The sequence below is a fragment of the Anabrus simplex genome, chromosome 1 (genome assembly GCF_040414725.1).
Source record: "Anabrus simplex isolate iqAnaSimp1 chromosome 1, ASM4041472v1, whole genome shotgun sequence".
NCBI classification, from domain to species: Eukaryota; Metazoa; Arthropoda; class Insecta; order Orthoptera; family Tettigoniidae; genus Anabrus; species Anabrus simplex.
In genome coordinates, this window is record NC_090265.1 from 1336805289 (window position 1) to 1336832518 (window position 27230).

The window sequence follows — 27230 nt, forward strand, 5'->3', positions numbered from 1 at the left end:
GTATAATGGGTCTTCTTATTGTAGCGTGTTACATAGAAGACGCGCCTCGCAGAGAGTTGATAATCCACAAGTTGTTATTGTTATGTTTGACAGTTGACGGTGCTGGCGGTGACCGCCGTGGTGTGCGCTGAGAAAGAGGCTGAAGCAGACCGCAGTAAGAGAGGACTCAACTTCGGTGGCTACTCGTACGGACCTCCTCCAGAGCATCACGTGCAGACCGTGACAGTGGTGAAGAAGGTTCCTGTTCCGGTGCCTCAACCTTACCCAGTGCACGTGCCGTACCCGGTGGAGAAGAGGGTACCCTATCCAGTGCACGTGCCAGTCGAGAAACGAGTGCCGTACCCTGTAGAGAAGCGAGTGGAAGTCCCAGTCAAAGTTCTAGTGGACCGACCTTATCCAGTACACGTACCCGTAGAGAAGAAAGTCCCAGTGGAGGTGAAAGTGCCCGTACCCCAGCCATATCCCGTGTACGTAGAGAGAAAGGTACCCCAACCTTATCCTGTGGAAGTAAAAGTACCGGTACCTCAGCCTTACCCAGTCCATGTTAAAGTCCCTGTCCACGTGCCAGTGGACAGACCATATCCTGTAGAGGTGAAGGTACCAGTAGACAGACCATACCCAGTGCCTCAACCATACCCTGTGATTAAGAAAGTGCCCTACCCAGTTGAGAAGCGCGTTGAAGTTCCCGTGCATGTCCCTCAACCGTACCCTGTAGTGGTAGAGAAGAAGGTTCCTCACCCTGTCCCAGTCGAAGTAAAGGTACCCGTTCCTCAGCCATACCCAGTTCACGTCAAAGTTCCCGTTGAAGTTAAAGTGCCAGTTGACAGACCCTATCCTGTGGAGGTCAAGGTCCCAGTCGACAGACCTTACCCAGTGCATGTACCTCAGCCTTACCCGGTCACAATAGAGAAGAAAGTGCCATACCCCGTAGAGAAGAGGGTGCCTTATCCAGTACACATCCCAGTGGACAGACCTTACCCAGTGCATGTACCTCAGCCTTACCCCGTCACAGTAGAGAAGAAAGTGCCATACCCCGTAGAGAAACACATTCCTTACCCTGTGGAGAAGAGAGTCCCGTACCCCGTTCATGTCCCAGTCGACAGACCAGTCCCCTACCCGGTACCCAAACCATACCCTGTCACCGTTGAAAAGAAAGTCCCATACCCAGTAGAGAAGCCAGTCCCTTACCCAGTCAAGGTATACGTAGAGAAGAAAGTACCTTACCCTGTTGAGAAGCCAGTACCCTACCCAGTACCAGTGCATGTTCAACCACCCAAGGACGAGTACGGCCCTCCACCTCCCCCTCCCAGCTCAGACTACGGAGCTCCCACTCAAGGATGGGGACGCTGACTTTCAGAACAGCCCGCTCTTCAACACCGGTGACCGTCCAGTAACATTCATACTACATTTTAGTGTATATATGTAAAGCATTTGTACTATTTTTTCTATAAATAAATTTTATAAATAACCCTATCCCTGTGTTCATCATGTTTAAATTATTCAATATAAACATATCACTAAGAGAAATTATCCTGTAGACAGGCTCCCATGGATCAGTAATAGGGAATTAGCCTCCGGACTCAAAGATCGCCGGTTGAAACCCGGCAGAAGTACCCGGTCTTCTTAAGGACAGAAGAAAGTTCATGGTAAAATATTTGGCGTTTATCCTACAAAATTAATTAAAACGCAGCAGCAAATAGCCCAAAAGAGGCCTGTTTTTCTGCCATCTGGTAGAGTAAATTAGAACATTAAAATTGGCACGCGAGTAGCATAAATGACGTCAAATCACAATGCCTGCATACGGTACCTAAGGAAATACGATTATTATTATTATTATTATTATTATTGTTATTATTATTATTATTATCATGGCCTACCAAGCGACAGCTTCTCAGCGAATCCCGAAAGCCTGCAGATTACGAGATATCGTGCAGTCAGCACGACAAACCTTTTTACCGGTATCTTTGGATTTCTACACTGGGTGATTATTATTATTATTATTATTATTATTATTATTATTATTATTATTACTATTCCTTTCACTACATATATTTTTCCTAGGAACAGTGTTGTATCCCTATATTGCGTAACTATTAATGTATTATCTATTTTTGCTAAAGCTTTTCTTATATTCAAGTATCATAGTATCTGGAAGGAGGATTCCAATTTCACGTGCGTGCGTTTTGGACTGTATATTGTCCCTTGCTAAATATTGATACTAAGTGCTTCACAATATAGGGGAAGATATCAATAATATACAAACATTATTTTGTTTCTGAAACATTCAAGCTATGATTTAGTGTCTTCGGTAGCATTCTTCACTAACTCAATCTGAGAAAACATAGGGCCGATTGCAGAAACGGTGTTTAGACAATGCCTACGGTTAAAGAATGCCTAAGTATGGCTGCCGCATTGCAGAGACGTTATTTATCACTTAGACACTGTCGAAAACAGATGTTCAACCAGCCATGTTTAAACACTGTTTAACCTCAAATGAGAGGAGTGAATCACAATCAAAGGTTATGTACCATGAAATATGTATAATTTGTATTATCATGTTGAGACGATTCCGGGAAGAAAGGTTAGTCCGATGGCCTCTCTGTGGGTCGCCCGCTCATTTGAAATGTAGGGGAGATAGAGCTTAAAATAAGATATCGCTTTTCAAGACACTTGTTTCTTGAGACTGGCAAAGGGACGTCCGGTAACTGCCAACTTGAATACAATTCTTACAAACTGATATATTTTATTATACACGGGGTCATTTCCATGGAAGTATAGGTCACTTCGACTGAAGATATGTCAGAATTACTTGTCCCAATCGTCAGAGGGCTGTCACATACATCAACCGGAAGGGATTCACTTAGGGGAGAGTCCTACAGTACCGGCCGGCTTACAGTACCAGCCATTGCTGGTTCTCGTTTTAGGTGCTATATAGCAGTAGCTTACAGGTGGCATATGAAGGATGCTACATTCCCGCGTGTCATACTTTGGGGGTTTCGTTTAGCGTTAAATCTTGTGTGAGATGTGAGAATTGTACGTTGGCCGGCTTACGATCGCGCGCGAAAAGTTATTTTCATGCCCCAGGTACTCCATTTCCAGGTGAGCTGTTGATTTTGGCTTTACTTATATATTATATAAGCCAACGGCCGTAGCCGTGTTGAAACACCGGATCCCGTGAGATCTCCGAAGTTAAGCAACATTGGGCGTGGTCACAAGATGGATGGGTTGCCACGCGCTGTTGGTGGGGGGTAAGGGACTGGAGGAGCGGAAAGGAACTGGCCACCCTACCGCGCGTAAACTCCGGCTCAGGAACACCTCTGCGGAGGTTCGGACCTACCTTCGGGAAGAATAACCCTTACCTATATATTATATACAATCTTTGAGGATGCTATAGCTGGTAAAAGTTTCACGACATCGTCTATTAAACAATATCCAGCTGGGGAAGTTCCTTCACGTGAGTTTCGTACAGTACCGGCCAACCATATGTCTTCCAGTACCGGCTAATAGGACTGTTAAAGAAATAAAATAATATCCACTTCTTATCACTTTCCAGAGTGAAATGCCCGAGAAAAGGTGTAAAATAAAATGAAAGTGGGACGAGGACGGGATGAAGACGGCACTAAACTAAATTATTTTTAACAAACTAACTGCAAGGCAGGCTGCTGAGGCTTTTTGTGCGCAAAAGAAGTACGTTAGGAGATCGTCTGAGAGTTGGTGTGGCTGTGGATCTAACTCTTCAGATGGGAAGAATTAAAACATCCTTTGATTACGATATGCAAAATCAGTTGGTTGCTTATATGAAGGATCTAGATAATCTTCATGTCCCTGAGCTGGAAAAAAAATTACAATTAGCATTCGCTTTGGCCGTACCTCACCAGTATATATACAATTCTCCACCTTATCAATACGAGTTTATTTTACATTACAAATATTCAAGACTAGTTTCGACCCCTATGGGGTCATCCTCAGTTGACAATTGTAAATTGTTCATAAAAACATCACATGGTAAAAGTTAGACTAGTTTAGGCTGATCATTAATGTTTGGTGTGTCTAGTACATGACTAGTGTGCATTGTTCATAAAGACACATATTACCTTACTGCTATTACTATCCAATTTTAAGTTATATAGTATGGAACACAGATATGTTTGTGTAACTCAACAGTGACAAGTTCAAATATTTACAGAATTGGCTGTTGATTAGTCACATGATATAATAGAACACAGGCTTGAACATTTTTGATTTAAGTATCAGTGCAACATCTTGCTTTTGTACATACTAGAAGCTAAATTCATTTTGTAAAGTCATTACATTCTGATTGAAACTTAGTGTGAGGTTAAAATTGAATAAAAATATATGCTAATGTGGACATTAAAATATTGTTAAAATGGGCATATAATGAAAAACAGTGGTATGTATGCCACACATGTCTAGTATAAAAACTCATTACACTGGTGCTGTTAGTGTGCAGTACAGCATATACACTGATTTGGAATAAATGGATTTGTATATATATCGTTCCAACAAAGTGGATCCATAAAAATATAAGATGTATAGGTAATTAGTATTATAATGATCCACTGCAAATTAGGTAATGCTGTTGTTTATCTGAAGATCTGTTGGCAGCTACAGATGTTAAAGTTATTAAAAATGTTAATGGAGCATGTTTTCTTCCGTAGACGCGATGTTTAAGATTGGTGGCATTAGTCAAATATGATGAAAGTTATGCGTCTTGGTGCGTTCTGGAAGCTGGTATGTTATGAGAAACCAAGGTGGAGTGTGTAAAGTGCTGGAGCCGTGCGTTCTTAGTAGCTGCCTGTTGGGATACTAATTACCTATACATCTTATATTTTTATGGATCCACTTTGTTGGAACGATATATATACAAATCCATTTATTCCAAATCAGTGTATATGCTGTACTGCACACTAACAGCACCAGTGTAATGAGTTTTTATACTAGACATGTGTGGCATACATACCACTGTTTTTCATTATATGCCCATTTTAACAATATTTTAATGTCCACATTAGCATATATTTTTATTCAATTTTAACCTCACACTAAGTTTCAATCAGAATGTAATGACTTTACAAAATGAATTTAGCTTCTAGTATGTACAAAAGCAAGATGTTGCACTGATACTTAAATCAAAAATGTTCAAGCCTGTGTTCTATTATATCATGTGACTAATCAACAGCCAATTCTGTAAATATTTGAACTTGTCACTGTTGAGTTACACAAACATATCTGTGTTCCATACTATATAACTTAAAATTGGATAGTAATAGCAGTAAGGTAATATGTGTCTTTATGAACAATGCACACTAGTCATGTACTAGACACACCAAACATTAATGATCAGCCTAAACTAGTCTAACTTTTACCATGTGATGTTTTTATGAACAATTTACAATTGTCAACTGAGGATGACCCCATAGGGGTCGAAACTAGTCTTGAATATTTGTAATGTAAAATAAACTCGTATTGATAAGGTGGAGAATTGTATATATATTGTTTTTATGTAAAGTAATATCCATCAATACGGAAATGAAACTTATAAACAACAGCGTACCTCACCAGTTCAACAAGGAAAACAAAACTGCCAGAAAGAAGTTTTATTATGATTATTATGTAAGTACTAAGGAAATTGAAGAAAACACACTATGCATTATTTGTTGTGAGTCATTGAATCAAGAATGTATGCAGTGTACGAAATGCAAAGACCGCATGTTGGATGTGTAGACTAAGAGAATATTTTGTATTTTATTTGTAATTATTGCAAAAATCAAACCAAACTTGAAGTTAAGGAATGTCAATTCCAATAATTGTGTGTTTTCGAGTTCATTCTGAATTTGTTTGATGTTAATAATTTATTAGACATATATATCTCAGAAAATAGTATCTGACCGGTACTGGAAGATGATTTTTGTAGTCCTTGAAAATTAAGCTTTGTTGTATTTTTAAATATTATAAAGTTTTGGTAAGGTTCTATGGAAATCACACCCTGGCATTGCAAAAGCATTTAATGAAGTACAAGATTATTGTATGAAAATCTCATACCGTACACCTTTTTTTTTATAAGCGAAAAAGTTAAGGTGGCCGGTTCTGTAGGACTCTCCCCTATATTTACTACCAAATAAGAACACATAGTAGTGAAAAGTAAAAAGATAGGTTGTATGTGGTTTATATATACATAATCATCGCGCTAATTCAGGAACTATGAGATAGGAAAAGGCAAATGATGGTGATGGTGGTGATTATTGTTTAAAGAGGAGGACTGGGGGAGAAGAGCCGTGGCCATAATAACAGCCCTAGAATTTGCCTGGTGTAAAAATAGGGAAACTACGGAAAACAATCTTCAGCGCTGCCGATGATGCGTTTCGAACCTACGATCTTCAGGATGCAAGCTACATCCATATGGCCCGTACAACACATTCGGTTACACATTACCATTGTTTCATCTTCCCTTCGCCGAAGCTATTTAGGAGCAGATTACGCTCACCGTAACAACACTATAATCAAAGTTACACTTCCCGTACGGTGGCGTGTCGCTTTAGTGTCGATAATATTATGATTTAATTTCCACCGAAAGCGATACTCTTATCTGTGAGCAAGTCATGCTCATGCTTAGCCATATTTGAGTAATGTGTAGGAAGACAAACCGCTGACTGGCGTTCGGCGCGCGCACCGACGAATTTCATTGGCTGCGACAAGCAAAGAGTTGCATGAAAGATACTTCTATGTCCATTTTCAAACCAATATTGAAACTTTAAACTATGTCTAGTTAAACACCGGATGAACATTGTTTATGCAATGGAAGATCGTGCTCGATTTAGACGTTGTTTAGGTAGACATTGGCTGAGGCTTAAAACTAGTCATCGTTTCTGTAATCGGCCCTTAATGTTTACCTAATATAAAAAAACCAAATTTACAGAAACAACGAAAGAATGTAAAAAGTGGAAAATATTTTTCTTCTTCTTCTTCTTCTACCGCTTTTCTCACACTTGTGGGGTCGCAGGTACGAACTGCGTCACACATGTGGATTTGGCTCTGTTTTACGGCCGGATGCCCTTTCTGACGCCAACCTTGTATGGAAGGATGTAATCACTAACGCGTGTTTCTGTGGTGGTTGGTAGTGTAGTGTGTTGTCTGAATATTAAGAGAAGAGTGTTGGAACAAACACAGAAACCCAGTCCCCGAGCTAGTAGAATTAATCAAACACGATTAAAATCCCCACCTGGCCGGGAATCGAACCCGGGTCCCTCAGAACCGAAGGCCTCAACGCTGACCATCCAGTCAATGAGTCGGGCGTAAATAGTGTAAAATATCTTCTGTAAATTTTATTGTAATGATGCCATTGAAGTACAATGATTTCCTTGTATTACCTTATTTCTGTTCAGGATGGTTTTATTTTAGAAATATTAGAAACACAAGTTCACATTTGAGGAGATACATTGTCTCTCCAGTGAGGATTGTAATTGGTGAATTGATATGATCGCCTTTAAACTAACTCCTCTCGGATACATCACAGAGCCCACTATTAGGTTTCTGACCCATGACAGCCAACCTGAAGAAGTAGATTCAGAGAAGAAACCGAAACATGACCCAACTGATAAGTATTATAAAGAGAAAATCTACCTAGAAACCATTACAATATTCGTTTTGATGACTAATGCTAGAGTAAACTTCTTTGAGACTTTTGGAAACAATTCGGATTGTCGAAATCCTTCATCATAGACATTGTAACAACTGAGGGCCTACTGAAAGAACATTTTGGAATTATGAGACACCATTCCTGCGTGCTACAAAATTATCACCCCCCACTGTCTGGATTACGAAAATGTTCCTAAGCTTCAGTGTTAACTGGTAACTGCTAAATTTATGTACGGTAATAATCATCTTTAGTCATGGTGCTCTACGTTTGTATGCCATCCTGTATTTGATGTAGAAACAATTCAAAGCAATAGTTCCTTGCTCTCGATTTGGTACATCTTGTAAATAATTTTTCAATATTATACTGAATGACCTTTCGTTTAACAGGCTAGGTACTCCTCGAAAACGACATAGCAAATGAACTAGCATTAATCCAGGAGCCTTCGACATCGACAGAGCTTGTGGCAAAGTAAAACTACCTGATTCAGTAAACAGGATACTTTTCAATATGTTACCTATGTAGTGATGTTTGTGTAACGAGAGTAGGAGATAAAAGAGGGAAGATACAGTATAATGAATGAATATATTGCACCCGCCTCCTAGCAACAAAAAATTATAGGACAGGTTGTTCATCAGAAAAACCACCCCACAAAACATACTCGTAATTCCTATTATTCACCTAAATAATAATAATAATAATAATAATAATAATAATAATAATAATAATAATAATAATAATAATACTTGTAAAATACCTTTAGTTGTATAGTACAACCTGTATAAGTTTACCACATTTTATTCCAGTCAAACGTGGTCGACATATAGATGTGGTCATGTTAGAAGGATTTTACTGTAATTCTTTCTTTCTTAATCTGCTAACCCTCCAGGGTTGGTTTTGCCCTCGGACTCAGCGAGGGATCCCACCTCTACCGCCTCAAGGGCAGTGTCCTGGAGCTTCAGACTCTGGGTCGGAGGATACAACTGAGGAGGATGACCAGTAGCTCACCCAGGCAGCCTCACCTGCTATGCTGAACAGGGGCCTTGGCGGGGGATGGGAATATTGGAAGGGATAGACAAGGAAGAGGGAAGGAAGCGGCCGTGGCCTTAAGTTACTGTACGTACCATCCCGGCATTTGCCTGGAAACCACGGAAAACCACTTCCAGGATGGCTGAGGAGGGAATCGAACCCACCTCTACTCAGTTGACCTCCCGAGGCTGAGTGAACCCCGTTCCAGCCCTCGTACCACTTTTCAAATTTCGTGGCAGAGTCGGGAATCGAACTCGGACCTCCGGGGGGGTGCCAACTAATCACACTAACCACTACACCACAGAGGCGGACTTTTACTGTAATTAATGAATAAAATTAGAAGAACATAAGATAGAAATGAACATTAATTGTATATACTGTAACATACATTTATTATTATTATTATTATTATTATTATTATTATTATTATTATTATTATTATTATTATTATTATTATTATTATCATTATTATTATTATTATTATTATTACAAATTTAGTAAATATACACTATTGCTACTACACAGTAATATGCTACAGGTACACAGTACTGTAATTTATTGTAAGTGGAAATGGCTATAAGAACCTTCAAAATTTTCATTCGACTTGTAATATACCGAGCTCGATCGCTGCAGTCGCTTAAGTGCGGCCAATATCAAGTAATCGGGAGATAGTGGGTTCGAGCCCCACTGTCGGCAGCCCTGAAGATTGTTTTCCGTGGTTTCCCATTTTCACACCAGGCAAATGCCAGGGCTGTACCTTAATTAAGGCCACAGTCGCTTCCTTCCACTTCCTAGGTCTTTTCTATAACGTCGTCGCCATAAGACATATCTGTGCTGTTGCGACGTAAAACAAGTAGCGACTTGTAATACTCGTTGTATTTGTGAAATTACAGTACAACAGCCCTATTTAATTTTTTAAATGTTTTATATGCGTTTGTTTCATGGCCATCATATTTTTTTTCTAGTTGCTTTACGTCGCACCGACACAGATAGGTCTTATGGCGACGATATGACAGGGAAGGGCTAGGAGTGGGAAGGAAGCGGCCGTAGCCTTAATTAAGGTACAGCCCCAGCATTTGCCTGGTGTGAAAATGGGAAACCACGGAAAACCATTTTCAGGGCTGCCGACAGTGGGGTTCTAACCTACTATCTCCCGAATACTGGATACTGGCCGCACTTAAGCGACTGCAGCTATCGAGCTCGGCCATCATAAATTTAAGCATGCTCGTTTCAAAGTCTTTATACAATTCAAAACGGTTATTTTGCAGTGGTGGGTGAAAATTCGTATTGTTGGAATTCGACCTTCATATTACTGAAAAAAAAAGGGTTGATTGATGAGCGTCAATAGAGTACAATAGCTACTTTTAGGCACAGGGATGGTTGCGAAAGTATAATACAAAGATGTACTTGGAAAACGTTGGTGCAATTATGAGGAATTTCTGTACTGTACTAAACACATATACACGTTGTTCAAGAACTAGTGTTACAGTGATCAAGTTGCACAGATGAAACGTATATAAAAATACTATCAAATTGTGATCAAGATTCAAGTTAGACAGATGGTCAACATACATAATAAATTCTATACATATACAAATGCAAATTGTTCAACGGTTCATTAAAAATACAGTCAGTTAAAACAGTCCGGCTCCATGGCTAAATGGTTATCATGCTGGCCTTTGGTCACAGGGGTCCCGGGTTCGATTCCCGACAAGGCCGGGAATTTTAACCATCATTGGTTAATTTCACTGGTACGGGGGCTTGGTGTAAGTGACGTCTTCATAATCATTTCATCCCCATCACAACGCGCAGGTCGCCTACGGGGGTCAAATCAAAAGACCAGCATCTGGAGAGCCGAACATGTCCTCGGACACTCCCGGCACTAAAAGCCATACGCCATTTCATTTCAGTTAAAACAGGAGGTCATGTTACAGACGCCGTCAACTTCGTTTTGCGGTGCTAGATTTGAAGAGACACTGCGCTCTCCCACAGTAGTCATTTAACGTGACAAATAATAAATGTCCGCCTCTGTGGTGTAGTGGTTAGGGTGATTACCTGCCATCCCCGGAGGCCCGGGTTCGATTCCCGGCTCTGCCACGAAATTTGAAAAGTGGTACGAGGGCTGGAACGGGTTCCACTTAGTCTCGAGGGGTCAACTGAGTAGACGGGGGTTCGATTCGCACCTCAGCCATCCTCGAAGTGGTTTTCCGTGGTTTCCCACTTCTCCTCCAGGCAAATGCCGGGCTCTTGTTTAGCATAGCAGGTGAGGCCACCTGGGCGAGGTACGCGTCCTCCTTCCCAGTTGTATCTCTCGACCCAAATTCTCACGCTCGAGAACACTGCCCTTAAGGTGGTAGAAGTGGAATCCCTCGCTGAGTCCGAGGGAAGAACCAACCCTGGAGGGTAAACGGATAAAGAATGTAAAGAACGAATAAGAAATTCGTCCCGAGATTGTGCAGCTTCCTTTAGGCTAATGTAGGTAAGCTACATGTACCATTTTAACCGCATACCAGCCCTCCTGGCAGTACAGGGGATCGAACGCGGCCCACCGAGAACGGTAGCTAATAGTGCTAACTGTTACACTACGGAGACCGACACTCATGTCTTCATCCCGAGCTCGTCCACCTCTTTTCAGGTACACCCCCAATGGAGGGGAGCAGCCCTCCAGCCATTCTTAAATTTCTGGTAGTACCGGGAATTGAGCCCGAGCCCAGTTACACTACGGAGGCGGACTTTAACGTGATGGAAACCTACGGCATATAGCTGTCAAGTTTAAACACCCAGAATTGCCACCGATCTCTGAGAGAATCGAACCTACTGTCTTGGTAGTATGAGGCTAACAACTAACCGATTGTGCCACTGAAATCAGCTGCAGTTAAATGAGAGAATGATATGAGGAATGCAAGGGCGTGGGTCTACGTTCCCGAAAAATAGAAATTACGTATATTCCTTATTACATAATTTGTATTTTCTATGAACAATCTAAATCCAATAGATTCTCCTAACACGTGTCTGAAAAGAGATGGTTGCCATCTAGCGCTGAAGAATTGAACTGATCCGCTTCTCTGGTGTAGTGGTTAGTGTAATTAGCTACCACCCTCGAAGGCACGGTTCGATTCCCGACTCTGCCACGAAATTTGAAAAGTGGTACAAGGGCTGAAATGGAGTCCACTCATCCTCGGGAGGTCAACTGAGTAGAGGGGGTTCGATTCCTACCTCAGCCATCCTCGAAGTGGTTTTTTTGTGGGTTCCCTCTTCTCCTCCAGGGAAATGCCGAGATGTTACCTACCTTAAGGCCACACCCTTTTCCCTCTCTTCCTTGTCTGTCCCTTCCAATCTTCCCATTCCCCACAAGGACCCTGTTCGCCATAGCAGGTGAGGCCGCCTGGGCTAGGTTCTGGTCCTCCTCTCCATTTGTATCCCCGATCCAAAGTCTCATCCTCTAGGACACTGCCCTTGAGATGGTAGAGGTGGGATCCCTCACTGAGTCCGGGGGGGGGGGAACCAACCCTGAACGGTAAACTGATTAAGAAAGAAGTCTGCAACTTTTCCGATTCAGGCCACAAGTTGCCGCTAGCGCTTCAACGGCAAACTCACCTAGGGTGACATTCAGTGCCATTGTGAGGGTGTGTCTCTCTTAGTGTTGCGCGTTACTGTATTTGCCGGTTAGACATGAAGGCAAACGGTGTTCTTCTGCCTTCTCCTACACTCCCCAAGCATGGCTTCTAAGTTGACTGGTGAAGTATTCTCTTATGAGAGTGACTGTGTTATAGACATGCTTAGGATCATGTACATTTAGTGAGAAAAGTAATATTATTTCGAATGGGAGGCAATTTCTGAATTAAAGTACTTGAAGACTAAATCACATGGAGGTTTTGAAAGACATTTTAATGCATCGTGGTAAGCAGAGTCACCCTGGATGTAAGTATATTTTGACCCTTCTTTCAAAATGACAAATACACACATTATGATTACTATCGCAATTTCTATTATTCTTCGTATAATTTTATACATTGTACATTGTATTTATGAAACTCCCGTATTATGTTATTAGAACGCTCGAAAGAATTTCATTCTTTCCTCGACAGCGAACCGGCAATACCCAGGAAATTCCCTCGCCACGCCACTGGAGGAGAGTTATACAGTACTGTACAGCGAGCGATGTGACTGAGAGTCAACATCAAGGTTGTTACTGCAAATGAGTGACTTTGTTACAAGTTTTGAAAATAAAAATACCCAAGAAGACAGCGGGAAGATGAGGACATTAAATTTGAAACGCTTCCAATAAGCCCCTTGAACCTCGATATTGGTAGATTTAGATTTAGATTTATTATTTTTCTTTAGATCTACAGTAATAATACCCATTGATCCGTTATAAAGAAAAATAACAATGTCCAGCCTAAGCCAAATTACATACTACTAACTTGGTGGACCCTACACAGGCGGAATACCGGACAACCATGCAAGGTTCCACCCCTAGCTAAATCTGTTAAGCTGCCTCTAACATGGACGGATGACCGGCTCACATGCTAGGGCACCCCCTATCTCTAAATTAAGCCTATAACTAATTACAACATTAAATCTATACTAATCTATCTTAAGCTGCCTCTAACATGGACGGATGACCAGCTCACATGCTAGGGCACCCCCTACGTCTAAATTAAGCCTATAACTAATTACAACATTAAATCTATACTAGTTCTAAATCTATACTAATCTATCCTAAGCTGCCTCTAACATGGACGGATGACCAGCTCGCATGCTAGGGCACCCCCTACATCTGAATTAAGCCTATAACTAATTACAACATTAAATCTATACTAATTCTATCCTAGTACCTCTTATCATTAACTAATGAATCAAAACCAATACTGTCTCAATACACATAAATACACCTTCACTTGAATAAATACCCTCTAAACTTCGCTATCTTCCTAATATCCATAAATACACCTTCACTTGAAAAAATACCCTCTAAACTTCGCTATCTCCTTTAATATCCATCCATCGAACTCAACAATCATTCACTTCATTTCCATGCCACATATCATAACATATCTACCTCTTATCATAAAGACACCTTTACTAGAATAAATACCCACTAAACTTCGCGATCTTTCTTATCATCCATTCGCCACCATGCCCCTGCTGAACATACACACAAACCTTTGCACATTCCATTCCTCCTACATTTCCTCTACTTGTCTCTCTCAGGGTTGCTGATTCCATGCTTCAGCGGTATTATGAATGTCACAGACCCCATACACGCTAACCTTAGCACATTCCATTCCTACTACATTTCCTCTACTTGACTCCCTCGTGGTTGCTGATTCCATACTTCCGTTGCACTCACATTCTGCTAATACGTATTCTACTCATGTTGCAACGTTATCACTGCACTACCTATCTATTCCTGCTTATCTTATTCAACCATGCTTAATCTAATTAAATAATCATCTAAAACCAACTTTGCTTGCCGATTTACCATTAACTAATAAATCACTTACCAATACCATTTAAACTTCGCTACCTCTCTTAACATTCATCCATCATCGTCATACTTAACACTTCAATTCCAGTCCTCATTCACTTTACAATTATAATACACATTAAGACATCTTTACTTGAATAAATACCATCTAGACTTCGCTACCCCTCTTCTCATCCATCCATCGAATTCAACAATCTATCCATCTTATATCTCAAGTCTCATTACTTGAATAAGTACCATACAATTACAGTACACTTAAAAACACCTTATCACCTCGCTACCTCTCTTATCATTCATCCATCATACCATACACATGCAGATACCATCACTTCTTTACTTTAACCATTACAATGCCCTTCGAACTCAACAATCCATCCATCTTATATCTCCAAACTCGTAACAATTACACTACACATATAGACATCATTACTTGAGTAAGTACCATCTAAACTTCGCTACCTCTCTTATCATCCATCCATCTAAACTCTGATCCAACTTCTAAACATCAATACATATCTACCTCTTATCATTCTTCACTTGAATAAATACCCTCTAAGCTTCACTACCTCTCTTATCATCCATCCATCGCACTCCACAATCATTCTCTTCAATTCCATACCACATATCCTTACATATATACCTCTTATCATTAACTAGTAAATCACTCACCAATACGATCTCCGTCATGCCATCACTTGAATAAATACCATACACTTGGTCTATCCATCTTCTACCTAAAGACACCATCACTTCAATTACAATTATACTACACATACAGGCACCATTACTTGAGTAAATACACACATACAAACACCACCATAACTACGCTTCTGTCCTCCATCATAGGCAAACTATGTTACTTACTACTGTTACTTGACTTTTTACTTCTCGTAATTATTCCTTCCATTTTTCCTTTTTTGTCCCATAGGTCCTTCAAACTCAAGCTTCTCCCTTTGATCACGGCACTTCTTACTTCTGCTTCCTCCATCAAACCATTATTCTCGCTCCGATTCTGTCCGCTTGTCTTCCCCTGTGGTTCTTTTTCTTCCCTCGCGCAGACTTCCGACACTAATTCGTCCATTAAATTCCTGACTACTTCCATCCTTCTTGCATTTACTTTTTCTTCAGCTCTTTTCATGATCTCTTCCCAGGAACCCCATCTACTCAGTGTTCCTTCATTTACAGTATGTACATCAGCCCTGGTAGTTTCTTCTTGCCTCGAACTGTCAGCCCTGCTAGTTTCTTCTTGCCTCAAACTCTCATCCATTAATTTCAGTTTCGATATTGCCCACTTACGGGTCCAATTCCTGTCGCTCACCACGAGTATCTGACCACTAATATACGCTTTCAATCCCTGAATTTTTGCTTTCACAAGATGTTTCTTAAGAATTTTAAAATTTCTACTCTCTTCTCTTCCGAAATCTCTCTTAATTCTAATGTTCTCACACTGTAGATTACCAGCGTTCCTTATCACTATGTCTGCCATCAATGAAGATAGCAGCGACACTTTTATGGGCCTGTGCCCTCCCACCTTGCCAACTCTCTCCACATTGTCTATATCTACCTCACTGAAATTTATTTTCATTTTTTTTTGTATAACATCTACCACTTTGTAAATAATGTCCACTTTAGATTCTGCCTTGTCTTCCTCCACCCCATAAATAAATATGGATTTCTTCTTGCGCTCCTGTCTGCAGAATTCGATTTCTTTCTTCAGGTTTACCATCTCTTCATCCATATTTTTTATTTTCTCTCTTAGTGACACCAGTTCTTTCTCGCTGCCTTCTATCATCGCCTTCGTATTCTTCATATAATCCTGGATCCACTGTCTCGTCTTTTCTTGCTCCTGGCCTTGTTCTTGAAGCATTTTCTTTAATTGTTCAAACGGACATACCTCCTGTATTACTTCTCTTACTACTTTCCTCATAACCTCTACGTCTACCCAATTCATCGTATCTATCTCCTTGCCGACCGCTTGACCTTACCGCTTCCTCACTCTTAATCCACTCCACTCAGCAGGCGCACGCCACACGACCCGTCCGTCCTCCTCACTGGCTTAAGCTAGACTGGTCGATATTGGTAATTTTGGACTTTTTGGAATTATGACAAATGGCTCTATCCTCTTGAATGCGTTTTTGATACTTCTGAAGCCATTCATTGTCCATATGTCACAATATTTTGCGAAACAATGTTTTCTCACTTTTCACACCACATTTATCTCCAATGTTCACTGATTTATTTCTTGACGTATACTTGAAAAAATTACAGTGCGTGGTGTGAACTATCATTTGATTCACGCGCTATCACGAAGGAATCCAGAGCTACTCCAATGTCAGAAACGTGGTGTGAACTATCATTTGATTCACGCGCTATCACGAAGGAATCCAGAGCTACTCCAATGTTAGAAGCGTGGTGTGAACTATCATTTGATTCACGCGCTATCACGAAGGAATCCAGAGCTACTCCAATGTCAGAAACGTGGTGTGAACTATCATTTGATTCACGCGCTATCACGAAGGAATCCAGAGCTACTCCAATGTTAGAAGCGTGGTGTGACGATTTTAATACCTTAAAGTGACGGCGCTTTTAAAATCACCCAATGACTATTGTTTGAAGGTACATTGGTCCTTCGTTTTTACAATGAGATATTGGATATTGACGTCGCACGTGTGGCTTAGACGTTGTTTTGATTTTAAGAACAGTCTGCCTGACCGAATCAGAAAAGGCGTGCTCGGTTTACCGAGAAGGACGTGGGTTCGATTCCCCGCCAGGAAGTCGAAAAATTTAATAAACGAAGTTTCCACTTCCGGAGGTGCACATGGCCCTGAGCTTCACTCAGCCTACACCAAAAATGAATACCAGGTTAATTCCTGGGGGTAAAGGCGGCCGGGTGTAGAGCTAACCACTCTGCCCCATCAAGTGCCGAGGTTACGGATAGTGGAAGCCTTTAACTTCCACCCCTCCAAGGGTCTTCATTGCCTGCACGTAGATAACTTTGCTTTGATTTCAATGTATTTGTAACACTCGCCGGTCCAAGTAAGCTTCCAAAACAATCATATTCTACACCGAAACTTCATTATGTACTCTCATTATGCGATAAAGACGTCTGAAAGCACTCCATAAATACCTGCCAGCTAAGTATTTAAGCGGTAATGCAACGTCGTCGGAAACTCGCGAAATTTCATCCTATTACACAGCCTGCTGCATGTACGCGGAGGTTAATTGGGTAGTCTACTCCACAGGCGTACACGTCAATACAACACTAACTTGTTCCATGTATAACGACATGCGGCAGAAAAAACAGGATATTTGTTATTCGTTCAAAGTCGCAATGAACAACTGTGTACTGGTACTATTGAAAAGACTCCTTCTTGGCTAGCCTATCTGCCAAAAATGCGTTACCGTAAATGCCACAGATCAGTACTATACGCGAACTTTTTCTTGAGCCCGATTTTTATGGGGTGAGGGGTAAGGAGGGAGCGCTGACGGTGCCGGTTATACTGCCAACTGGATGGAAATGAAATCTGAATTGAATCGATAATATGATCGATCGATATGACATTTCTAAACATTTATTATCTTACGCCAACAACTTTGTCACACATACATTATTTAACATTATATAACATTTTTCGATGCGAATCTTGTTCCTAGCATGCATTATATAGTTTGGGTTTGCTATGTAAACAACATCAGTACTAGTTCGTAAAGTGTACGCCAGATGTCGCACAGCGATGCATAGTTTGTGTTTCAAAGGTTGCCAATATGGATGTCGAAGATAACCGAGGTCTACCGATTCAGCACTAGGGTGCTCAGGACTCAAGAAAAGTTCGCGTATAGTACATAAGAATTAGAAAATATTCGTACGTCCTTCCGCACCAGAAAAATCTCGTTTTGAATATTCACATAATATTTTAAATTGTTCTTTAAGGTCAGTGTTCAATGAATATCCAGCCCTACCCACCACGTTTTGATGGCTGTTTACATAAATCAGTCCTTTCAGATGTTATTTTCAGAAACATAAAACGTAAAGCAAAACAATTTCATCTCCATTATAAGCAAAATAGGCCGCTGGAGGAGTGAAAGGTAAACGCTATTTAAAACTGGATACTGTGTGATAGAGTGGTTAGCTCTCTGTCTGGCCACCTTTGCTCCCAGTAATTAATCAGGTATCACATTTTTTTGTAAGTTGAATATCACTAGGAGATAACGAGTTTACTAGTAGCCTCATTTATACATTTCTCAATTCTGTCAGGGAATTGAACCACATCGTTTTGGATAAATCAGATGTGGCGTTGTCTCTTATAATAGATAAACTGAGAGCTTCGTATTGAAAACGCAAAAACAGGGCGATTTGGCCGTGCGGTTAGGGGCGCGCAGCTGTGAGCTTGCATCCGGGAGATAGTGAGTTCGAACCCCACTTTCGGCAGCCCTGAAGATGGTTTTCCGTGGTTTCCCATTTTCACACCAGGCAAATGCTGGGGTTGTACCTTAATTAAGGCCATGGCCGCTTCCTTCCAACTCTTAGCCCTTTCCTATCCCACTGTTGCCATAAGACCTATCTGTGTTGGTGCGACGTAAAGCCATTAGTAAAAAAAGGAAGAAAACGCAAAAAACTCTTCCACATCATATTGTTTCAATATTAAATTGGTAAACAATCGAAATCATAATGATGACGCACGACAAAGATATCAGACCCCTCTATTTTACATTCCCGGTCTAGAAAGCCAAGAATAACGGCCGAGAGGATTTGTCATGCTGACCAAACGACACCTCATATTCTGCAGGGCCTCTGGCTGAGTAGCGGTCGCTTGGTAGGCCATGGTCCTTCGGTGCTGTTAAGCCATTTTATTTTATTTTATTTTGGTCCTATTTTACATTAAGGAGATTTCTTAAATTATCATAGAATATGGGGGTTCTCCTTTATTCTCAATGTGTTCTATTACACTCGTCTACTGTTACGGAGAGTAAGAATGGCATTGCCATCACTGAGATAAATGGCAAACCATATGCGAGATGTTGAATATCTTCAGTAGAAGGAAACATCCGAGATATCCAATTGGAAGCATGACCCTTGTACGGTCTGTTGAACTACCATTACGGTTTGGTGGGACCGTGTCGTTGTTCTATGTACACTCAACCATAGAAAAGTTGGCTGGAAAAGAAATATTGAATTAATGATCTATTTTAGATGTAGCGCTTGTGTTGATGTCTAACGTTCACACTACATACGGCTGAGGATGACTTTGAAAAAGTAGAAACTTGAGTACCTGAACAGGAGTAATATAGGAGTAATTCGTGGTAAAGCTATCATTATGAATAAATACCACAACATCTGTACTACAGCCATTAAATATTTAATTCTATACATTCTCGAAAGGCGAAGATAATCGTAAACTGTGGATAGGTGGTGGCCAAAAATATGATACATGAAACCCTGCCACCTGCGCAATATGTTCATTCTACTTCAAAGAAGAAAATTTTGAAAGAAACTCATCTTCCCTCACGGCCAATATTTGTGCAATTAAGTGTGCATTATGTACAGGCTGACTTAATTTGGAATGTATTAAAATATTTTCATTTGACAACGCATGCTCGGGAATTTACGTTACGAAAACCACCCTGTCTATCACAAACTGTTTCTGGCAAACTATAAGTAGCATATTCTGTAGGCTGATATCGATAGTTAAATCAAGGTATCAGATAAATATCAAAACAACAAACTTAGAGTGATGACGCTGGCTCTGTCAGTAGGAGGCCCCGTGCTATGAGCGCACTCAGTATAATTTGGAGCGACATAGCGAGTAAATGCGACTACCAGTTTAAAATATTCTGACCTCGCTTTGTTTGCAATATAGAGAAACTAACAAAATGTATAGCAAATGCAAGTATAGTTTGTAAATAAGTGACTAAGAAAACTGAACCTTGCAACAAAGGTTTGAAATGTCGATGATTTGTCCGTCTGAATATCAATATTCCTACCCGTCGTATAAGGTAGGCCTACTGTTAGATATCTCTCTCTGGGGGCACAGACTACGTTTGCCCTCCGGCCCTTAGGGACAAAAAGCGGGGTCAAATATGTGCAAATTTCTTAATTGGCTTCCTGTCGACTCCTGAATGTAAATTCCGACTCCTGATATGTGCATCGTAGAATAGAAAATATGCCCAATAATGCGGCACCATTGCGGTAGACTTAGGACAATTAGTGCAGAAGTTATATGCTGTTAGAGATTTTGTATATTAAGCCTACCAAATGTATTGAAACATATGTTATGATTATACAACTAGTCACCCATACCATTAGACAACCAGCTGGATACGTTAGTTCGCAGAAAACAACATTAATATACTTAGTGCCATAAACGTAAAATCAACGCATCGGTATTTATTTTATTTTGTTATTAATGTGACAATTGTCCACTAAGATGCCATTCTTCTCTCCCTGTAGTTAACAACGGTCACATGTAAATAAAATAGTATTGTATTGACTATCTAACGAATATTTCATTTCACCCAAAAATCAGACGTTCACCGGGAAACGTTGTCACAAAAACTCAAGGGGAAAGTGTCGTCTCCCCCCCCCCCCCACCTCCCGCTGTCAACCACCACGTGATTTTAACAAAGCGAATGTTGTCTGAAGAGACTAATAACCTCCGATCGAATGAGGGAACATCAGTGACATTGATAACATTATATGTTAATATAGTCAAAATATCGGCAACCTGCACATAATGTACATTGAACAATGACACGGTCCAAACCGGACAAAGATAATTCCAAAAACATTCATCACTACCACTGCAATTATCGCACTAAAAGGCTCGGTCTCCATTATTAGGAAACAAGCATATGAGCCTTAAAAAGTATCACTTCTATCTTTTTCAGTCAATCAGATGGCAGATTCCAAACATTTATTTTACCTAGTCTGTTTTTAATTATTTCAATGAAGTTGGAAATTATCAAACATCCAAATTGACAAATTATTATTATTATTATTATTATTATTATTATTATTATTATTATTATTATTATTATTATTATTATTACTCGATTTTTAAAATTAATAAGTTAATGCTTAACAACAATTTGCTCAGTACTCTTTGTATTTGCGGCAGCCTGAAGAAGCGGTAGGAATAATTTAAAATTTTAAAAATATCTTGGGAACTATGTTTTCAGTTAACTTCATTAATCCAGCAGCCTATGTTTCGGTACGCTTCATAATCCGACAGGCTTCTGGACCAGTCTAGAAAGCAAACGAACGGCTTTATCAGCATCGTTTGTCAAAAAAATGCCATCCGCTCATCTGCTTCGTCGTCTGATTTGACGATCCAGTGCCACCATGTTTAGCTACTCACATTCTGGCATCATTAAACCAACTTATACATTTACTACAAATATACTCATGGTCATAAAAATCAGACCACCTTTAAAGACTAGTGATAGGAAGTTCATATTCACCGGACATTTGTATATTAGTATGTTCTGAAGAAATGATTAGCATTTGAACCAAGTATGTTCTGAAGAAATGATTAGCATTTGAACCATGTCGGGCCTCAGGTTCAAGGTCCACATCGATACTTCGGCCCATCATAACCGACTGGTGAAATTTGCCTGGGACTCTCGTTGTTGCTAAAACCGTAGGTAATGGATCATTGTGACTTTAGCAGACGTGCAGGATGCCTCGCAGACGTATGTGAGAACTGTATCTTCAAATGAGTGAGTTTAAAAGAGGGTGCATTATTGGCATGAGAGAATGTGATGCATCCAACCGGGAAATTGCTGCTCGTGTGGGACGAAGTGTGTCGAGAGTGCAATGGGTGTGTACAGAATGGTTCGCAGAAGGCCGTAGACTACGACGAGATGGGTCTGGTCGCACCACCCAGATCGACACCTCATCCGAATGGCAATGCAGGACAGATCTGTGTCCTCCTCGGCTCCGGCGCAACAGTGGAACAGTGTAACACATCGTACATTATCAGGAGTGACAGTTCGTTGCCGTTCATTACGGTCTGGGTTACCGGCGCGTCGTCCACTTATCTGTCTACTTTTGACTAATGTGCATAAACATGCTAGACTGCAATGGTGTGTGGAACGACGTCACTGGGGACGGGAATGGCAGCAGATAGAATTTTCGAACGAATCCAGGTTTTGTTTGTTTGAGAATGATGGCCGCATTTTGGTTCACCGAAGGCAGGGGGAGAGGCATCGCACTGACTGCATTCACACAAGACGTACAGCGCCAGCTCAAGGCCTTATGGTGTAGGGTGTTATTGGGTGCAACCACAAATCACAGTTGGTGCGTGTCCAGGGCACTGTGACCAGTTTGACCTACTTGAATGACATCCTACAATCGTAGTCATACCCTTTCTGCACGACACCCCAGACTCCATGTTTTAGCAGGACAATGCGCGACCACATGTTGCTGCACGAATGCGTACCTTCTTGTTGTCACAGGATGTCAGACTGTTGCCCTGGCCCGCCCAATCACCGGACTTGTCGCCAATCGAATATGTGTGGGATATGGTGAAACGACGGATACGGCGCTGTGACCCAATGCAAACCACCAAAGATGAACTGTGGAACCAGGTGAATGCAGCATGGATGGCTATACCCCAGGACGCCATTCGCGCCTTATACGCGTCGATGCCATTACGCATTGAACAAGTTATCAATGCCCATGGAGGACCCAGTGCCTACTAGACAATAGGACACATGCTGAACCTAGATGACTGAAATGCTAATCATTTCTACAGAACATACTAATGAGCATGTCCTGTGAATATGAACATCCCTAGTCTTTAAAGGTGTTCTGTTTTTTATGAACATGAGTGTATTATGATCCACAGCATAACTCACGTCCGGTTAACACGATTTTATTCCAGCATATTGAACATTTTATATTTCGCAACGTGCCACATGCAACCTACTAAGGTCCTTGGTCTTTGAGAACGACTGCTGCCTAGCCAGCTGGTTTGTAGGTATTCTATTGCTACGAGGTCAGCTTCATGACAAGTTCAGATGTATTGCTGGTCTTTCATAACCTAATCCACTGCCTCTCATATGAGACAGTTCCTTAATTAGTCTCACGAGACTGAATTAACCTCGTTCCTACCCTTAGTCTGGGATAAAAGTCCTTGGACGAGCCGGGAAACAAATCCCGAGCCTCCAGGTAAGAGGTAGGAGCGCTAGAAATTCGCTACGGGCACGTGTATATATTTTTCAATGTGCTTTCGTTTTAAACATTCGATTATGATTTGAGGAATCTGAGAATGTCAACTTATTTGGACGAAACATGTCAGCCAGTGATTTATTTTAAACATATTTTTAATATTTTCTTACATTACGAATTGTGTTCGGTCCATTGGATGGATTTTCATATATTTATTATATATTTAATAATATGTTTATGTCTGTTAACTATTTTTAGTGTGGAAAATTCTGCATACACCCCAGCGTCAGTGGGTAGGGTCTGACACATCCCACTCTGATGAGTCTAGTGTCAGACCTAAGACGAAACGCTGGTTAATAGAGCAAACGCCTGAAAAACCTTACATCTGATATGTTTTGATATTTTTAGTATGTTCGTGAATTTTATTTTTTACGTTTTAAACCCTATGATAATTGTGTTATTTTGGTTTATTATAGTCCGGATTATTTAACAATCTAGCCTCCTCCAAATCCCAGACTTTCCAGACTAAAAGAAGGCTACTGTACATTCTTGACAAAGGCATTAATTAATAAATTCTATTAGTTTCTTATAAATGACGGAGTAACATAGGTAAATCCATTTCACAGTAAGAACGTACAATTCCTGAACAATCAGATTAACGTTTAGAATTTGAATCACAACAATGTAGACAGAGATTAACAATGTAATATAGAAGGGAAACTTACTGATACTGATCATCATTACTCACAGACTGCAACATAATCATATGCAGCGGCATTTTCGTCTTACCTGTAAAGGAAGAAAATATATTAGATTTTATAATAAGCACAGTGAACACAGCAATAATTGAAGATAGAACACACAATGGTTTTGAACACACAATGGTCGGTGCGATGTAAAACAAATAGCAAAAAAGAAAGCTTCTTTCCTAATGTTGCCCTATCCCATCATCACCATATAACCTGTCTGTTTTGGAACACGTATTGATTCCTTCCTACCGGGCGAGTTGGCCGTGCGGTTAGGGGCTTGCAGCTGTGAGCTTGCATCCGGGAGATAGTGGGTTCGAACCAAACTGTCGGCAGCCCTGAAGATAGTTTCCTATTTTCACACCAGGCTGGGGCTGTGCCTTAATTAAGGCCACGACTGCTTCCTTCCCATACCCAGGCTTTTCCTATCCCATCGTCGCCATAAGACGAAGTTCTTTTACGTGCCGATAAATCTACCGACACTTATTTGAGCACTTTCAAATACTACCGCACTGAGCCGTGATCGAACCCGTCAAACTGGTCTCAAGAGACCAACGCTCTACCGTCTTGAGTATCGAGTTATAGAAATAAGTAACTTCAAAATGAAACCAATCTAAGCAACAATGGAAAGACAACCGATCTGAAATTGGCTACAGGTGACAAGTTGAAGGTCTGTTTAAATTTATGAAGATACAGATATAGATTATTTGAGAACGTTTTGGTATCTTCGAATAAATTCGTATTTTTGTCTTGAATTTGGAGAAGGATGGGATGGGCGTATAGATCCTTTGTACGTAACACCGAAGTGAACTAGAAAGTCTGGTATATCTTTGGAAATGATTAACAAGTAAAGGCATTAATGGTGAGTAACTAACAAGGAAAATGTTCCTTACATTTTCACGTCATATTAACTTTTACTCGTAAATATCGAGGAAATAATAACTTGCAGATTGAGTCTCATGAAGTCGTGAAGTACACCAGAAAGATAGCCGTTGATTAGTATACCAAGATCCACCGTAATCTCTACTGACACAAGTTTGATTTAGAAAGAACTCATAAATGGGGGACCAGCTAAATCCACACTATGGACCAGGCTCTCTCAGGGTGCATGCACCAGTGCAGTGCGCGGTGCACGGTGCAAAAAACGACTTTGCTTGGTTGACCAGAGTGCTGACCCCCACTTCTCCATTTGGAGCAATAGCGCTGTCTCTCTCTTTCCCCACGCCTATCTTGCTCGCTCCGCCTGTCTCCTTCTTCCTCACTTGCTCCGTAGCGCTCCAAATCCGAGCCGAGTTGAGCCGAGCTTAGCCGAGGGACCTCGAGACGACGCGCTGGTGCAAGGCGAGCCGAGTGGGACCGATGCACTGTGCAGAGGTACTCTGCGCCTCAGTTTACACACGTGAGATTTGGGGCGTTTGAGAGTGCAAGATATCGTCACACAGTTGACGATGTCGATGTTGACGACGACAGCGACGATGATGATGATAATGATGATTAGGAGATGTAACTGTAGAGTTATTCGTTCTTTACATAATAATATACCAAGTAAAATCGTGTCCTAGTAGTTCGAGGTTGTACAGCTCTTTTCAGGCATACCCCCATTAGAGATGAGCCGCTGGTACCATTTTAATCACATACCAGCCATCCTGCCATTCTTAAATATCGAACAGTACCTGAAATCGAACCCGGGATTCCGAGGACGGCGGCTAATAGTGCTAAACATTACTCTACTTAGGCAGATTAGATATTTTATATATCAATAACGAAATTATTATTATTATTATTATTATTATTATTATTATTATTATTATTATTATTATTATTATTATTATTAATATTATTATTATTATTATTTCGCTGCTTCTCCCACACCCTCGTGAGATCGCAGGTGTGATCTGAGTCCCACATGTCAACCTGACCCAGTTTTATGGGCAGAAGCCGTTCCCGACGCTAACCCTGCAGTACCTGTTTCTGAGATGATTGGTGTTATGGTGTGTTGCGTGTAAATTAATAGGTGCGTATTAAGATAAAAACATATAGGCAGTCTCTGCGTTACAGGAATTAAACAAATACTGCGCAATAATCCTCGGCCATGATAGGAATCGAACCCAGGACCTTCTGAACCAAAGGCTACTAGGCTAACCATTCAGTCAATTAGCCAAATAATAATAATAATAATAATAATAATAATAATAATAATAATAATAATAATAATAATAATAATAATAATAATCCCACACCGATGTTTTCAACACACTGGGTTCGATCCCAATGAGGTTCGTGGTCCTTGGGAATGTTTAATTGAGACTGCTCCGTGTTATTGAACTCCAGAAAATTTAGGAATTTATGCGATATTCTAGCGTCTCTTGAATTCTATAGCAATTGAACGGATCTTAGAAAAATATTATTATTATTATTATTATTATTATTATTATTATTATTATTATTATTATTATTATTATTATTATTATTAAAAAAGGATAGTTGTTCTAGGTGACCGTTGATATCATAATAATGGTCTCAGGACCTCCAGCTTTACGTGGAATCCCAACCAAAGGGACGTGATGTTTCATTGGGCTGGAATTTAATTGCGCCCGGCTTGACGTTAAGTCAGTGATTACGTCACTCGGTTATCACGTCTCCGATGATGATGATGATGATCATTATTATTAGTATTATTATTATTATTATTATTATGTGTTTATTGCCAAAAGTAACTAAGTACTCTGACTAAACATCGTTGAAGAGTATGGCTACAAGACATTTTGAAGACCGGTCAGAATAATCTGCGCTTCGCGCAGGAAGCACTTGGCTTTGCTTCTGAATCGTCTTAGTGTACATGTTTTGAGAATATTGTTGTTGAGAACATAGTCACTGGCATTTTGTCACCAACCAAGTGTTTTGTGTTTAAGAGTAGTGGAAAGGTAGAAGGCCTTGTTCAACTGATGGAACAAGAACATAGATTTTCTAAGCAAGTTACGATCATTGTAAAACATTTATTACCCCTGTCGCTCACTGGTCAGTAAGGTTACTTAGATTTCACTTTTAAATTCCTCAGTAACACAGACAATTACTCAACGTGACTCACAGAGTTAAACACAGCAATAAAATTCTACCTTGTATGGAAATGCTTCTGAAGTA

General features: G+C 40.5%; 1 protein-coding gene across 1 annotated transcript in view; it reads left to right on the plus strand.

Moving 5' to 3' along the window:
• Positions 1-27230, plus strand: part of LOC136858935 (titin) — a 186325-nt gene that overhangs the window by 25783 nt on the left and 133312 nt on the right. The window contains exon 2 of the mRNA XM_068225760.1: positions 94-1345. Coding sequence (XP_068081861.1) covers positions 94-1345 — 1252 coding nt within the window. The remainder of the gene's footprint in view (positions 1-93; positions 1346-27230) is intronic.